Source organism: Gracilinanus agilis, chromosome 2, assembly GCF_016433145.1.
Source record: "Gracilinanus agilis isolate LMUSP501 chromosome 2, AgileGrace, whole genome shotgun sequence".
NCBI lineage: Eukaryota > Metazoa > Chordata > Mammalia > Didelphimorphia > Didelphidae > Gracilinanus > Gracilinanus agilis.
Window position 1 is genome coordinate 504,149,698 of NC_058131.1, and position 18,091 is coordinate 504,167,788.

General features: G+C 40.2%; 1 protein-coding gene across 3 annotated transcripts in view; it reads right to left on the minus strand.

The window, feature by feature from the left end:
• Positions 1 to 1,112: 1,112 nt before the first annotated feature.
• The window catches only part of TTC7B (tetratricopeptide repeat domain 7B), a 342,224-nt gene continuing 325,245 nt past the window's right edge, over positions 1,113 to 18,091 (minus strand). For all 3 annotated transcript variants that reach the window (XM_044665011.1, XM_044665010.1, XM_044665009.1), the window contains one exon: positions 1,113 to 2,248. In XM_044665011.1, coding sequence (XP_044520946.1) covers positions 2,027 to 2,248 — 222 coding nt within the window. In that variant the 3' untranslated portion in view covers positions 1,113 to 2,026. The remainder of the gene's footprint in view (positions 2,249 to 18,091) is intronic.

The following is an 18,091-nucleotide window of genomic DNA, read 5'->3' on the forward strand; positions in this document are numbered from 1 at the left end:
GTTCTTCACCCGTTTAGGCGAGTGTCATGCATGCTTCATCTTTATTATTTTAGACTTGTAGGTTATCAATGCATTAATCAAAGTTCTAAAGTCCTTAAAAAGTTTTTTTCTTTACAATGTTATCACTGTATAAATTATTCTATTTCTGCTCCCTTTACTAGGCCTTCCTAGTTTCCACTGAAACTGTCCATTTATTTCCCTCTCTCTTTAAACCCTTACCTTCCATCTTAGAATCAACACTAAATATTTATTTTTTGTCTTTTGCACTGCTCATTTATGTTGCCAATTTTTTAAAAAATTAAGCTTCTGGATCTGGAACTGAATTCTCATTTGCTTTCCTCCTCCATTCCCATTTTAACAACAACCAAAAAGACCCCAACCATTCACTTTTCTCTTCCCTAAGCTCTCTAAATGATAGACCCAAAATAACACAGTACTATACGATAGTTACACTATGTAGAAAGTCTTAGAGAGAATCTTTGAAGAGTTTTAGTTCTTTTTTTGTCTCCCACACACCTAACTCTACAAGTTTTGTCCACCTCAAAAGACTTTTTGGCTCAGCAAAATACACAAAAAAAAAAAAAGTCAGAAGAATGGAAAGAGCTAAGCAATGGTAGTTAAGTGACTTGTCCAGGGTCACATAGGAAGTGACTGAGGCCAAACTTGAACCCAAGACCTCCCACCTCTGGACCTGACTCTCAATCCACAGAGCCACCTGGCTGCCTAGTCATTATTCCCCAATAGGGTACCTCCTTTAGTTTCCAATTTGGGCTTCCATGAAAAGAGCCATTTTAAATATTTTTGTACCCTTCCAAATTTTAATCTACTATTTTTTGGTCGTCCAAGCAACAGAGGATTTGGGTAAGAGGAAGATAGAGGACACAAATCCCTTTGTATCCACTTCTGGAACACTGTCCTCCCCCCACCCCTTTCCTCTCATCTTGGGCCTTATGGGACAAAGGTTCCCCCTATCCAAGCAGTTTCTAACATGCAGACTTGAGCAGGTTCTAGGCAAGCTGTCCTGCTCCTACAGAGCCATCAATACATACAGAATCCCATTAACAGAGCTCTGGGCACCACTCAACCTCTTAAGAGATAACACGGGCCCAGGATCCATTTAAAAATCATTTTATTATTAACATCATCTTTCCATTTAGCCAAGTGTAGGTAATGTATAAGGAATGTTGGTAAATATTCCATTTGAAGCTTCTTTTTTACATATTTCCATTGATAAATAAACTCTGAATTCACATAAAAAAGTTAAACTTAAATAACTCATATTTCCTTCTCTTGTAACAGGCATATATTGGTAAAATATAAATATTCTTGGACTCAGGCTTTGTTCTAAATAAAGACAATTATCAGCCACACATTACAATTATTGACAACAAAACCAAGAACTTGTCAGCCGGTCTTCTGGCTTTGACTAGTACTGAGACAGGAAGCAGAAATGTCACATTTGGTTTCTGGGCCAAGGGTAGGAGTCAGGGTAATAGTGGGAAAGAGGGAACAGTTTTCATGACAGGTTTGCTAAAAATAATCTGTTCTGCCACTGAATTTTCACTTTGAATATCTTATTCTACATTTGTTGATTGATTCTGTAATCATTTTATAGAGCACTCAGATGTCATCTAACAAAATATGGCACATAATCCATTTTAAACAACATCATTAGAATCAAAAACGACCATGAGGCAAAAACAACAACAACAACAACAAAAAACCACAACAAAAAACCCAAAAAAAACAAAACCCCCAAAAATACATGAATTGAGCATGATTTTAGTTGTTTGGTTTATCATCTTGGTCAATTGAACATTCATCTACAGCCTCAGTGATTCATTTAATTCCTCCCTCCTTGCGATAATGATCGAACGCTTCCCTTTCCATTGTGTTGACCCCCATCTCCTGGGGGCCTGAGGTTCCCTCCACCCCCAGCCAGCTAGTGTGGTCCACCGGCTCTGGCAAGCGTGTCCTTGGCTTCACCTCCAGCCGTGGTGGAGGCCAGCCTGTGGCCGAGGCCCCCTCAGAGCACTCGGGGAATGATGGTGAACGGCACGACGGGGCTGCTGGCTTCGAGCTCCAGCGCAGTCAGGAAACACTCAGTAGCGGCCGTGTCGTTGCCCTGAGCTTGGAGGACCTCCCCGAGGCCATTCCAGACCTCGTGGGCCGTGGAGTTCACCTGGACCGCGTCGCGGAGAATCTTCTCTGCTAAACTGTATCGACCCAGCTGGTGAAGGATCAGAGCCTGCGGACAGACAGAGGCCGCGTTAGCTGAGGCAGGCAGTTACAAAGAAAAGAATCCCGGCTCCCCCTGGGGCAAGGCTCTTCTCACTGCTCCCTACCAGTGCTAGTGGGCAGGCCCCAGCCCCAGAGGAGAAGGGGTTCTTCCCATGTCTCCCTCCGGGTTGGGGTTCATCTCTCCGGGGTTCTACACCTTTGCTGGGTCCTCGTTAGAGTGTGCAGGGCAGGTGGGGGGCCTGAACGACGCTCGGGGAGAGGGAGCGCACACCCCGGGCTCCTGACGGCGGATGGGGCTCCCAAGGAAGTCCACCAGCCTTTCAGAGGGGCGGCCCTGACCGCCACCTTCCACGCGGGATTTTCTCTCCTAAATGGGGTTACAAACAAGGACAGCAGCGCATCCCCCCCTAAGGACCCAACCTTACACTGAACACGGGGATCTGCGGGAAGGAGGACGGGCAGGGACGGAAGGAGAGGGAAAGCGATGGGCCTCGGACAACACCCAACCTCTTTGGGGCCGGGTTGTGACAAATGAGCGCGCTGGCCTAAGGCAAGCTCCGAAGGGCCAGAAGCCGCCTCCCTCCTTCCAGCAGAGGGGGGCCGGGGGAGGAGCTGCCTGCATTTAGACACACCTCGGGGCCGCTGGTCTCCCTCAGCTTTTGTTTTAAAGGAGAGATGGCTGACTGTCGGCACATGTATATTTGGGGTGCCACAGGGAGGGGAGCAGAAGGGAGTGACTGTAACATGAAAATAAAAGGGCATCCGTGAAGTTGGGGAGTAAACAGCGCCAGGTTCGGATGGTCCTCGGTGCCCGAAGCACTGCGGCATCCTACGGCCGAAGGAGCACATAGAGGAGGGCACCGCCAAAAGCAGAGGGGGCCCAGCTTTAGAGAGCGCTCCCAGGGTCTGCCCGCTGCCCTGGGCCCTGGCCAGCTCTACCCCATTCCGTTGGGATTCTACTGGCCAAGCTTCGCAATACGGTTTGAGGGAGGAAGGAGAGAGCACGCTTGAATCCTCCCAAGCACCCTGGAAGGCAGGTGCTATTAGTATCGCTACTTTTTACATGGAAGAAATGGAGGCAGACAGTTGTGAAATGACTTGCCCCAGCAAGCAAGTATTTGAGGTCACAGTCGAACTCAGGCCCCTGCGCTATCTGCTGCTCCCGGCCATTTATTCCTGGAGCTTGAGCCAGTTATGCTGGTGAGGTGGGGAGAGCATCAGAGAAGCGCCCCGGCCCCCCCCCTCCCCTTCTGGGGGGAAGCGTGCCTGGCCAACAGACTCCTCCTGGACAGTTTCCAATTGAAGTCAAGGACGTGCTCTCAGCATGGAAAGCGGCTCCCTCCCGCCCATCACCGGGCCCTGCAAGGCCTGCAATCAGGATCAGGCCGGCAGGAAGTCAGCACCTTCTATGTGCTTAGCTCTGAGCTGTGACAGTCGGGATCACAGCGCAGATGTAGATCTGGAAGGAAACCTGGGTGTTAACTAGGTGGCACTTATTTACAGAGAAGGAAACTAGGGCTCTTAGGAGAGTTTAAGTGGCCTCTCCTAGGCCACAGAGGTAGTAACAAGAGGCAGAATCCCAACTCATCTTCTCTGAGGTTCTTTCCTCTTCACCACATTCTCTTGCATTTATAGAGTCTTGCTTTAAAGAAATCTGACGAAACAGAATTTGCTGCTTGGGATCATGGGACAGCAGCAGACTTACTGGGATGGAGAGGGGGTGGGGGGTGCTGGCGGGCTCAGCCCCTGACTCCTTTTGTGACGTTAGTCACATTACTTAACCTTTGTGTGTGGCTTTCAGGTTTTTTTTGTCTGAAAAATAAAAGGGTTGGTCTAGATCATCTTTAAGATCCCTTCCAGCTCTTAAGACCAAACAAAATGCAAACAAATATGGGGTAACTGTGCATTTTCCAGAAAAATAATACACTTTGGTGCATTTAAGATGGTGTATGATTTATGAGCAAATCTGCAGGAACAACACATTTTGCAAAGTGAAGCCACCTATGTGAACTGGAATCTGCTGCATGTGTATGGTTTTATTTAAACAGGAATGTCAGTCAATAATGTTGAAAAACATGCCCAGATTTGACAGAAGGGAAATTCCTCATTTCCTCAGCTGCATGCTGTGGCTATTTTGGGAATATCTAGGTCTTGTGTTAAAATATCAACACTCTTTTAAGAATTACCACAAAGGCTCTATGTTCCTGGGCAGAAAGGGACAACGTTTTTGTTTGTTTGTTTGTTTGTTTGTTTGTTTTTTAAATTTAAAAAGAAAAAATTCTTAGTTTTAATCTAAGTAACAACTCTAAAACAGAAAGGCAAGGCCTAGGCAAACAGAGTTAAGTGACTTGCCCAGTGCCAGCAAGTATCTGAGGCCAGATTTAAACTCAGGTCTTCCGGACCTTTCTCTATGAACACTCCAGTGCACTGATGCAATAACTGTGGTAATACTCTGGGAATCTGACGCATCTAAGGCTTTCCTTTCATTAATTACTAACTTTACTCCTTCTTCCTATGGTTTTAACTTTAGCAATTGCTTTCCTTGAAAGCTCCTGGTTCTCTACAGGTTGCCTCTTTATTAGCCACCAGAATTGGTTTGGGAATGGAAATTATCAGACACCAGGATTTTTCCAGAGTGGGCATGGCCTGCCAGTTTCTCTGCTAGGGAGTTTTCATTAGAACATGAAAATCTTCTGAATTCTGATGTCCCTTAATGCAGAGATTTACAAATCTGTGCCACATATAAAGCCCTACAAATTGAAAGAAAATCTTTCTAGACAGCAAATAAACATCTGATTGATCAACTGTCAATTTAGGCACAAGCTAAGAGGCTGATCCTTTTCCCATCTAATCCCATGACTCTGGTGACCTCACCATCTTCTATCTTCCTATTCTAGAGGTACCAAATACTATGGGAGAAATCACTGCAGAATTGACCCACTACAAACTCACACTATATAACTCCTAATTAGAAGGAAAATCATTTCTTTACTTCTCAAAGGCCTCCTATACACTGATCACTAACAATAAATGACCTCACCTCCTACTTTCATGAGACGGGGCCATCCATCTGACAGTCCTTATCCTTCCTTCCTCCTCTCTCTATCTTCACAAAACCCATCTTTATTTGCTTTAATCTCTGAGAATGAGGTAGCCTACTTGTTTGCCAAGGCTATTTCCTCTATTTGTGCATTTGATTCTGTTCCCCTTAGATCTCCTGTAGGACCTCCACTAGTGTTCCTTTATGTGTACATATGTGCGGCTATATGTGTATGTGCCTATATATGTGCATATACATACATATAGCCACACATATTGAGATCTACAGACATGTTAGTTCCTTCCTTACTGCCTACAAAAATGCTCAAGTTTCTCCGATTGTAAAAGAAAATTTGACCTTGCCATATGTCAGCTCTCCAACACTATTAAGCTTCTGGAAAGAGTAGTTTACACGTACTCAGTGCTTCTTCCCTTCAAGTCTGCAATCTTACTTCTGATGGCAGTCCTCAATTGAAATTACTTTCTTCAAGGTCACTGAACACTAAATTCAAAGTACTTTTTTTTAGTCTGCATTTTTTGGGTCTTACCCCCACCCCCGCTTCAGTATTTCACCCTCGCTCCTTGCAGACACCCTCTCCTCTCTTAGCTGCCATGCCAATTCTTTCTCCTGGTTAGCCTAACTATGATCAATTATTTTGCTGGTTCATCATCAGCCTTCCACACATCCCATAAGGCTCTGTCTTCGATATTCTCCTCTTTTCCTTTCATGTTATCTGCTTGTACTACTGACTACTTACATGTTTCAATCAGTATATATATATATATATATTGGCTTTCTCCATCCAGATTGACTTGCTGGCACCTACAACTCAGCATGTCCCCCAGTGGATTAATTTTATCATCTTCCACCCAAATCTGCCTTGTTTTCCAACTTTCCAAATGTGATTGTTGGCACCACCTCAGTCACCTAAGCTAAAAACCCAGAGTCATCTTAGACTCCACTTTCTCTCTACTATTCCTCCTCTCTTGGTGGGAAGATCTCTCCCATTAACTGATGGCCAAGTTCACTTGAGTCTCCCTCCTCAATACTTCTTTTACACATTCCCCTCCTTTTTACACAATGGTTACCACTGTATTTCAGTCTGTGGTCACTCCTCACCTGAACTATTATAATAAATTCCCAACTGGTCTCCCAGGTACTTGGTTGCTGGACAAGAAGTCAGGACCAGGGCCAGCAGTAACAGCACAGCTATGAACAGCGATCGATTCAGCACTGGGGTCTTGGAAAGCAGAGAAACAACTGAGGCAGGGGGGCATCAGGCCTGCTACTGGCCATCTTCCCCCATTTCCTTGCCATCAGATTTCACCAAACTGCTTTACTCTGGGGCTTGTTGGGACCTTGGATTGCTCACAGAGCAATAGTAAGACTCAGGTGAGCTTCTGCAGCCTGGGAAAGGAGCCTCAATAGAGACTGGACTTCATCAGAAGAAAGGTCCTGGCTGTAGGAATGTTCCTGTCTCTCAGTTTGTTACCCAGTAGGGCAGTGCCTGGGAGACAGCATGAATGTTTATAAATCTCTGGTTGTCTGGTGTCATATGACAGCATCTGGTATCACTTCTAACTGGGAAGGGGTCCTTCTTATTCGAATAAGGTTGGAGGCTGTGATGAGAAGACCTTACCCAGAGAGCTTTAGTTAATATAGTGATTGTTCTGAGATTCTGTTTAATCATCCTGAGGTTGTGTTTTAAATGCCCAGATGTAACATTTTCTAACTTCAAATCTCTTCAATCCATCCTTCACATACCTCTCAAAAATAATATTCTTAGCACACATGTGTAACCATTGTAGTTTCATAGATCCAGAGCCCAGAAGGGAATTCAGGAACTGCCTAGGCCAGTGATAGGCAAACTACAGCCTCCAGGCCAGATGCAGCCCCCTGAAATGTTCTATCCTGGCCAGTGACACTATTCCTAATCTGACGAATATAACGAGTAGGATAAAATGAAACTTCGAAAGAGTTGCCTTAGAAACAGACTGACAGATGAGCATTTCCTTTCCTTTGGCCCCCTCTTTAAAAAGTTTGCCCATCACTGCTCTAGACCAACTTTTCCTTCTTTACAGATGATGAAACTCAGGTTCAGGGAATCTAAGTGGCTTGACCAAAGTCACACAGGTAACAGGCATCCAAAGAGGATTATGAACTTCAGGCCTTCTGACTAGAACAAATGTTCTTTCTACTGTGAGACCCCCCTCCCCCCCCAGCACAATCATTCCCTTGATCAAAAACCTTTGATCCCAGAATACCAAAGTTCTTACTTAGTCTGGCACTCAGGGCCTTTCAACAATCTGGCTCCAACCTACTACCTTTCCCATTTCAGCTCAACTATACTACTAACTACTTTATGTCATCTTAAACTTAATTGTGCATATCTGTATAGGCCAATTCACAGGCCTGGAGGGTACTCTTTAATCACCATGGTTACTAAAATCCTTTTCTTCCTTTAAAATCCAGCTCAGGTGCTACTCACTTCCATGAATTCTTACCAGTCCCCCCCCCCCAATAGTAATCTCTCACATTCTCCAGGGATTCTGTGTTCAAATTCTCCAGGGATACTGTTTCTTTATTTCTTTCTCTTTTCTACTCTTTTTTTTCTCTTCCTCTTACTTTTTGTAACCCTCTTCCTTTAAGACTGTAAGATCCTTAAGGCCAGGTACAGTGATTTTTTTTTCTTTGTATCCTCAATACTTATACACCATAGATGCTTAATAAATAACTGTTGGATTTAATTTGTTTACCTGGAAATGTCCAGTGTCTATATTCTGGACTCTGACTCCCAAAATATTGGGAAGGTGGCAGCTATTTTCAGAAAAAGTAGTGTCACAAGCTCAAAGTTTCCCAGAAAATCTATTCAACTGAGCTTCTAAAAATGAAACTACCTGAAAAGTACCACAGACCTACCTGTGGCCAGATACTCAATAATAAGAAAAGGAAAAAGCCAAGGGCATATCCTGACTTCTCATGTGGCATGGCCGTTAGGATTCAGGGACTGAGGATCATGCCCTACCTCTAGGATTCCTAGCTTGCTGCCCTTGCACCAATCATTTAAATACTCTGAACCTTGGTTTCCTTATTTGTAAAAAGATCAAACTTGTACTACTTTTAAGTATTTTCATATATTGAACACACTTTGTAAAATGCTAAAGCATTATATAAATAGGAGTTATTATTGTTGCTTTTCTCTAGTCAACAAGTACTCACTCTGTGCCAGTAACTAGGAGTGCTAAGCACTGATGATACCCTCACAGAGCTCAGATTCTAAAAGATACAACATTCAAACAACCATGTGCACACAAGAAATATAGATGTGTGGATATGTTTAATGGTAAATTAGAGGTAATCTTAGAGGGAAAATACTATTATAGGGTTTTGGGGAGAAGGAGAAAAGATACCTGAGAAAGGCTTTTTTTTCTTTAATTTAAACCCTTACCTTCTATCTTGGATATCTGGGATTCCTCCTAGTTCTGGGATTGTATGTTGTATGGTTCTATTCTATTCTATTCTATTCTATTCTATTCTATTCTATTCTATTCTATTCTATTCTATTCTATTCTCTCATGTATGAGAGGTAGTGGGGAAAAGAGGAGAAGGAGGAGGAGAAGAGAGAGAGAGAGAAAAATCATATTTCCTTTTTAAGTTATGAATTGTTCCTTGAGGACAACTAGTTAATTTTCCTTTTTCTTTACTCACTCTCCCTCCCTCAAGTTGATAGGGATAGATGATGAGAGAAGATAGAGAAATGTGCAAATATTTGGAATACAAGGATGATTGAAGAGATTGAATTATTTGGGGATAAAGAAGAGGATTAAGGCAAATGGAAGACCTTTGCTTGCAGTGGATGAGATGATTACAGATGACACTGGGAAAAGGCAGAGCAGCTCAATTTTTATTTTGTTTCTTTTTCCCTCTGCAAATGAAAACGACCTTTACATTGGAAATGCCAATAAAAATGACTAATGGAGAGGTGATGCCCAAGCAAAGTAAAGAGAGAGCAAGAAAGCACTTGGCTGCTTTTGATGAATTCAAGACACCTGGCCCAGGTGAACTGCCAGCTAAAAGAAGTGGCAGATATGATTACACGACTCTTCTCAGTGTTAGGTGAAAGATCAAGGAAAATGACAGATGTCACTAGATTGGAAAATGACAAACATGATGCTAATTTTCAAAAAAAAGGGAAGGGAAGAGAGTCTGAAAACTATAAGCCATTGGGTTTGACTTAGATTCCTAGGAAAATTCTAGAAAGAATCACTAAAGAGATGCTTGTCAAATGAAAGGGAATCAGAGATTTACAAAGAGCCAGCATGATTTCATCAAGAACAGGTCAAATTGGCTAACTGCCTTTCCTTTTTAAACAAGATTACTAAACCAGAATGCTGTAGCTATAGCTTACCTTGATTTCAGCAAAGCTTAAAAAACAAAAACAAAAACAAAAAACCTTTACCTTCTATCTAAGGCAGAAGAGCAGTAAAGACTGGTCAATTGGGGGTTAAAGTGATTTGCCTGGGGTTACACAGCGAGGAAGCACCTGAAGCCATATTTGAAACCAGATCCTCCCAAATGCCAGGCTACCTAGCTACTCCATGTAAAACTTTTATTTATACATATACATATACATATGTATATTTCGAGGACAGCTGGGTAGCTCAGTGGATTGAGAGTTAGGCTCAGAGACAAGAGGTCCCAGGTTCAAATCTGACTTCAGATACTTCCTAGCTGTGTGACCCTGGGCAAGTCACTCAACCCCCACTGCCCTTACTGCTCTTTTGCCTTAGAACCAATATACAGTATTGGTTCCAAGATAGAAGATAAGGATTTTTAAAAATTATATATATATACACATATGTATATATATACATATATGTGTGTGTGACACACACACATATATTTATTTTTTTTTGTCAATTATATGCAACAACAATTTTCCACATCCAAAATTATAAGATCCAAATTGCCTTCCTCTTTTCCCCCTTCCTGGAGATGGTAAGCAAATTGATCTGGGCTATAAATGTATTATCATGTATAACATCTTCCATATTGGTCATTGTTGTAAGAGAATACTCATACAGAACCAAAATCCCCAAATAAAACCATAAACAAACTAATGTAAAAGATAGTATACTTTGATCTGCATCTGACTACAACAGTTTTTTCTCTGGAGGTGGATAGCATTCTTTGTCATAAGTCCTTCAGAATTGTTCCAGATCATTGTATTGCCAAGGGCAGGTAAGTCTTTCACAGTTGATCATTGTATAATACTGCTTTTGCTATGTACAATGTTCTCCTGATTCTGCTTATTTCACTGCATCATCAGTTCCTGCAGATCTTTCCAGCTTTTTCTGAAATTATCTTGTTTATTATTTCCTATAGCACAATAGTATTCCATCACCAACATGTGCCACAGTTTGTTCAGCCATTCCCCAACTGACAGACATCCTCTCAATTTCCAGTTCTTTGCCACCACAAAAAAGAGCAGCTATAAATATTTTTGTACAAATACAAATAGGTATACAGACCCAGTAGTGGTATTACTAGATCAAAGGGTATATACAGTTTTATAGTTCTTTGGGCATAGTTCCAAATTGCCCTCCAGAATGGTTGGATCGGTTCACAATGCCACCAAAAATGCATCAGTGTCCCAATTTTAGCACAGTCCCTCCAACTGATCATTTTCCTTTACTATCATATTTACCAATCTGATAGGTGTGAGGTGGTACTTCAGAGTTGTTTTAATTTGCATTTTGCTAATCAAGAGGGATTTAGAACATTTTTTTCCCATATGATTATTGATGGCTTTGATTTTGTCACCTGGAAAATTGCTTATTTGTATCTTCTGACCATTTGTCAATTGGGGAATGACTTGTATTCTTATAAATGTGACTTAGTCCTCTATAAATTCGAGAAATTAGACCTTTATCAGAGAAATTTGTTATAAATTTCCCCCCACTTTGTTGTTTCCCTTCTAATCTGGGTTATATTGGTTTTGTTTGTACAAAAGCTTTTTAATTTAGTATAATCAAAATTATTTATTTTATATCTTAAAATGCTATCTCTCTTGTTTGGTCATAAATTCTTCCCTTCTCTGCCAGGTAAACTATCTATGTTCTCCTAATTTATTTATGGTATCATTCTTTATTTCTAAATTATATACTGTAAGGATTAATTAGGTAAAGCTAATTACCTAATTAATCCTTACAATACCCATATATAAGATATGTAAGGTCAAATCCTTATCTTGGTATATTTAGGGTGTGAGATACCGGTCTATATTTAGTTCCTGCCATATTTTTTCCAGTTTTCCCAGCAGTTATTGTTAAATATTGAATTTTTATCCCAAAAGCTAGGGTCTTTGGGTTTATCAAACACTAAGTTGCTATGGTCGTTTACCATTCTATATTGTATATCTAATCTATTCCACTGGTCCATCATTCAATTTCTTAGCCAGTACCAGATTATTTTGGTGATTAATTACTATTTTATGTTACGGTTTGAGATCTGATACTCTAGGCCACCTTCTTTCACATTTTTTCCATTAATTCCTTTACTATTCTTGACCTTTTGTTCTTACAGATGAATTTTATTATTTTTTCTAGTTCTATAAAATAATTGGTATAGCACTAAATAAATTAATTAATTTGGGGAACTGTCATTTTCATTATATTAGCCAGAGTTACTCATGAGCAATTAATATTTTTCTAATTGCTTAGATATAACTTTATTTGCATGAAAAGTTTTTTGTAATTGTATTCACATAATTCCTGTGTTGGTCTTGGGCCACAGATTCCCAGGTATTTTATATTCTTTAGAATAACTTAGAATGAAATTTCTCCTTTTAATTCTTGCTGCTGGATTTTGTTGGTAATATATAGAAGAAATGCTGATGATTTATGTGGGTTTATTTTGTGTCCTGCAACTCTGCTGAAGTCCCTAATTATTTCAACTAGTTATTTAGGATCATCTCTTAAGTAAACCATCATATCATCTGCAAAGAGGGATTAGTTTAGTTTCCTCATTGCCTACTTTAATTTTTTTTCTTCTTATTGCTAAGACTAGTGTTTCTAGTACAATATTAAATAATAGTGGTGATGATGGGCATCCTGCTTCAGCTTTGATCTTACTGGGAAGGCTTCTAACTCACCCCTTTTACAGATGATACTTGCTGATAATTTTAGGTAGATACTACTTATCATTTTAAGGAAAGATCCATTTATTCCTATGCTCCCTAATGCTTTTAGTAGGAATGGGTATTATATTTTGGCAAAGGCTTTTTCTGCATCTCTTGAGATAATCATGTGATTTTTGTTAAGTTTTGTTACTGATATAGTCAATTATGCTGATAATTTTCCTAACATTAAGCCAGCCTTACATTCCTAGTATAAATACTACCTGGTCAGAGTGAATGACCCTTGTGATTGATATATTTGCTATAATCTCATTGCTAGTATATTATTTAAAATATTTGCATCTATGTTCATTAAGGAAATTGGCCTATAATTTTCTCTGTTTTTGCTCTTCCTGGCTAAGGTATCAGCACCACATTTGTGTCATAGGAGGAATTTGGTAGGACTCCTTCTTTGCCTATTTTCCCCAAATAGTTTATATAGTATTGGGATTAACTGTTCTTTAAATATTTGATAGAATTCATTTGTGAATCCTTCTGGCCCTGGGGATTTTTCTTAAGGTTTCATTGATGGCTTGTTCAATTTCTTTTTCTGAGATGGGATTATTTAAGTATTCTATTTCCTATTTGTTAATCTGGGCAATTCCCAGCAAAGTTTTAATAAAATTTCTCCATTTATTCTTGCAGAGAAGATGGAAAGATGTGGATAATATAAAAAGAAGGATTTAGGATTGGGTGGATGGTCAGAATAAAAGTATAGTTAGTAGTTCAGCATCAGTGTGGCTAGTAGGGGACAATGGGCTATTTAACTTTTTTTTTTCTTTTAAAATCAGTGACATGGACAAAGGCATAAATAGAATCACCATCATTTGCAAATGACACGAAACAGAGAGATAGGTAACATACTAGATAATAAAGTCAGAATCCAAAGGGATCTTGGCAGACTAGGGCTTAGATTGAATCTAATAAATTGGAAACCAACAGAGATAAATGTGAAGCCTTAATCTTAGATACATAAAATGAACTCCACAAATATAAGATAAAGGAGATATGAATAAAAAGAAATTATTCTGAAAAAGGTCTAAAGATTTTAAGAAACTGTATAACTAATGAAACATTATGATGTTGCTACCAAAAAAACCTGATGCAGGGGGAGCTGGGTGGCTCAGTGGGTTGAGAGCCAGGCCTAGAGACAGGAGGTCCTCAGTTCAAATCTGGCCTCAGACACTTCCTAGCTGTGTGATCCTGGGCAAGTCACAGCACTCATTGCCCAGCCCTTACTGCTCTTCTCTTGGAACCAATACATAGTATTGATTCTAAGACAGAAGGTTAAAGTTAAAAAAAAAATCTAATGAAACCTGAGACTTCATTGGTGGGCCATAACTTTCCACTGGAAGGAATGGGCACAATGATAATCCCACTGTACTATGTGCGGGTCAGACCTCCTCTGGAGTGTCCTGTTCCATTCCGGGCACCATAGTTCAGGAAGGACAATGATATGCTGGTGAGTGTCCAGAGGAGGACAACCAGGATGGTGAAGTGTTTGTTGAGTTCATGACCTAAGAGAATCAGCTGAAGGAGCCTGGAGAAAAAAAAAGACTAAGGAGGTAAATGACGGTTATGTTCAAGCATCTGAAGGCCTGTCATGTGGAAGGGAATTGGACTTATTCTGTTTAGCCCTACAGGGAGGAACCAGGAGCAATGGATGGAAGTTCTTAAAAGGCAAATTTAGACTTATGTCAGGAAAACAAAAAATAAAAACCCTCCTAACAATTAGAGCTTTTCCAAAGTGAAGCAGGTGGCTTTAAGAGATGGGGAGGCTCCTCTTTTTTGGAGGGCTTCACAGAGAAACTGAAACAACTTACTGCTGGGTATGTTTATAATGGGGATTCTTTAGTCTCTGGGTTCCACTAGATGGCCCCTAAGGCCCCTTCCAACTCTTCCATTCTGTGATTCTGCCTAATGAGTGGGGCCATCATGAAAGGTTTCATGAAAAGTGTGCCACATGACTTGAAGAAAAGGACGCTGAGAGAAGAGGATGAAGAGGACTACATTCAGGCATAAGAAACAATCTATATAAATGCACCAAAGATGCTGATGGAATATTGAGTTCAGGGAATATACCAGTGGCCCAATTTGACTGGAACATAGAGATCCTGAGGGGGAAAGGATGAAATAAAGCTAGAAAGAGAAGCAGGAGTCACAGTACTGGAACAAATGTTAATCTGGAGTGTTTGTATTTTATCCTAGAGGCAATGGGGAGAAACTGAATGTTTTTTCAGCACAGACTCACACAAGGACAAGTAAGAAAATTTGTTTAATAAAATCCTGGTTCCATATTTCTCTTATATTCCTCAAAATATTCTGAGTTCCTACACTGTGCAGGGTGGTAGTGTGAAGGCAGAAAAGCCCAAGACCTGGTCTATGTTCTCAATAATATTGAGTCTAGGTGGGGAGAGATTAAAAAAAAAAGGAAATGATTAAAGTTAAATAGTAATGAGATTTCAGAAACATTTCAAGATGATAATCAACAGGGGAATATGATGTAATATTGAGCAGAAAAGAATCAGGAGATCAGCCTTTTAGCTCTGTTCCTTTCTTCACTTAACTATAGTCGCAAGCTACCTGGGCCTTGCTTTCTTTTCACAAAATGGAGTTTTAGAATAGTCAACTACACCATCCTCTTTGATATTCTTGCATCTCTTTAATTCTTTTATGTGCTCTCTTACTCCTTTTCTCAGTCTCTTTTCCTACCTTATCACTTCCTGTCTCAAAATATGGATGTCCCCATAGCTTTCCCAGGTCCTCTTTTGTTCTCTCTATTCTTTAATGAAAACATCTAATTCCAAGGGTTTGATGATATTTCTTCATAGATGACTCCCAAATTTGTATGCAGCCCAAATTTCTCTCTTGAATGCCAGTCCTACATTGCCAACTGCTTGCACTTGGATGAACCACTGAGAGCAAAATTCAATTAGTTCTGCCCAAAACAGAACTAATTATCTTTTCTCCTACTCCCAAATGTCCTTATTTCTACTGAGGTTGCCAGCATCTTTCTAGTCACCCAGGGTGACATTATGGTGGGTAAACACTAAAGAATTATCTATTACATATAAGCCACACATCATCATTACCATTGTCATCACATATCATCATACACAAGTGATTACAGGCTCCCTGTCAAAGAACTTCAATTTAGAAGAAACCAGTAACACCTGGGGTAGCCCATTCCACTTTTGGACAGGTTTTTAAGTTTTCTTTTACATCAAGACTAAATCTGCCTTCTTTTTCCCTTCACTTCTAGTTCTGCCCTCTGAAACCAAGCACTCTAATCCCTTGCTTATGACAGCCATTGAAGTAGGCAAAGATCATCTTCTCCTTACTCTTGCCTTCTCTAGGTTCAATACCCTCATTCTGTCAAGCAATACTCAAATGGAATAATCTCTAAAAATTCAGTTTTCCAAGTGCTCAAAAGGCATACTACTTCAGAAGGATGAGAGGAAAAAGTATCAATTTTGTTCTTGCTGTTCCTAATTTTCAGATGTCTAGAATAACTGGAGGTTAAGAAAGATCTACTGTTGCTTCTTTTAAAAAGAAGGTTATTACAGAGGAAACAATTTATTAGTTCTTTCCTTCAATGACAAGTGAATGAATACTTCAAAAGGTTGTAATTATTATAATAAAGTATTTTGTGCAAATAAGAAGATCACAGTGATGCACCAAGCTGAAAATCAAAGATTAAATTAAAACCTACTATGTTCAAATGCAACACATTGGATTTGTGTGAGTTGATGACAACTAAATAATGCTCTTGAAAAAGCTTTAATTAAAAAAACATGAACATAAATGATTAAACTCCTTACTTCTCAAATGCTAAGGAAGCTCCTGCATAGGTTACAAGTTCTCTTACATATTTTAAGGCCATTTTCTTTTATATGATTTGATTCTATAGCACCAAGTTGTGGTTTTAGTTTTCCAAGTTCATGGCTTCTGTAGTCCACTGGCAACATCCTGTTTGGCCTATCTACACTTAGTGTGAAGTCAAAGAAATGGCTTTGGGAAATTTTCAGAATTACCAAGGGAGGCTGCATAAAATGCAGAGGCAATACTTTTGAAAGCAACCCAGAGATATTCTTTCCAAGCCAAAATTTATTCATTTACTCAAGAGAAGAGATTGTAGTTGAAAAGAAACCCTATTTTCCAAAGCAGACTGACTACTTATATATATTGACACAGTTCTATTATGTGTATTCTCCCAGGCAAAAAAAATCTCGAGATCTAATATTTAACAGCCAACGAAGAACAAAAAATTACTCCTCTCAACTACTTAGGCCTTTGTTCTGCCAAGAATGATCAAACAACTCAGGCTGACTCAAGCTGTCCAGTAGGATACACATAGACTTGATATAATAAATGGTTAGAGTTGGATGCAGCATCACAGATAGTCTAGTCAAAACTCTTCCATCTTATAGAGGGGGCCACTGAATATGGAAAGAAAAGGCAGCTTGCCCAAGGTCACCCAACTGGGTGATGGCAGGGACAAGCCTTGAATTGAGGTTTTCTGACTCCCAGGCCAGTGCTCTTTGTCCCAAAGCAGAAGCCAGCAGTGACATGCTGCTAGCAGCCCACACATTCCAAGGTCAGAGTCCAATTCTTAGCCAGCTGCTCATGCAGCTTGCCTGCTCCTACTCATCTGGCATTTCAGAACTGGTTTTTGCATTAATAAGGCTAACAGAGTAGGTGGATCCCTGCATGGTGTGATATAAGGAACCCCCTGAAAAGTCCTCCCCCCAAATTATCCTTTCCACCAGCCCTGCCCTGGTATCTGATACTCATTAAAATAACTCCTTCTGTGTCCAAGTATTATTATCTCTATAAGTCTCTTAGAATCAGCAAATATGTTTGAAAGGAGGCAAAATGGATTAGTTTATTGTCTCTTATTAATACCTTAAGAGTGCTATCACTCTTCGAAACATATCCACAGCAAAAGCCTTGAACATTTTGAGGGGGGAAGATAGGTACATTTTGATGGGGGCACTGGAGAGGTAGAGAATCTCAGCAGTTTGGGTACCACCAGAGAGCTTCAGGATTCAGGAGAGTAGCAATAAATTCTGAAGAAAGGGCATTGAGAACCAGTAGCCATAAGACCTGGATTCTAAGAACTAGCCCTACATTTCAGACAGCCAGTCCTATAACTTTTGGCAAATCACTTTCCCTAGCTGGGCTTCAATTTTCTTATCTGTAAACTGAAGCTTAGATCTAAGATCCCTTGAAGCATTGACAGTCAGTGTTTTTAAATCCTACACTTTAAGAACCCTTTCAACTCCATGCTCTAGGTTCATCGGTTCTATCTACCATTTTGTATTCTAACATAATTTCTAGCTTTGGCATTCTAGAATTCACTGAAATATCAATTTCCTGGCCACTAATTAACATCCAAATCTGCCCTTAGCTTAAGGAAATTTGGGAGATATTGTCTGATTTTGGAAGAGAAACAGATTTGCAGGCATATGTGCCTTCCTCTGTGGCTGAATTCTTGTTGCTAGGTCTAAACTTCCTGTATGGCATAAGGACCTCAGAAGAACCTATCTGGTACTAAACCTGGTGATGGTTTTGACTGTGACTAGCCAAGTTCATTCTAACAATGACCAAAGAAACATCCAGTGTTACTGGTG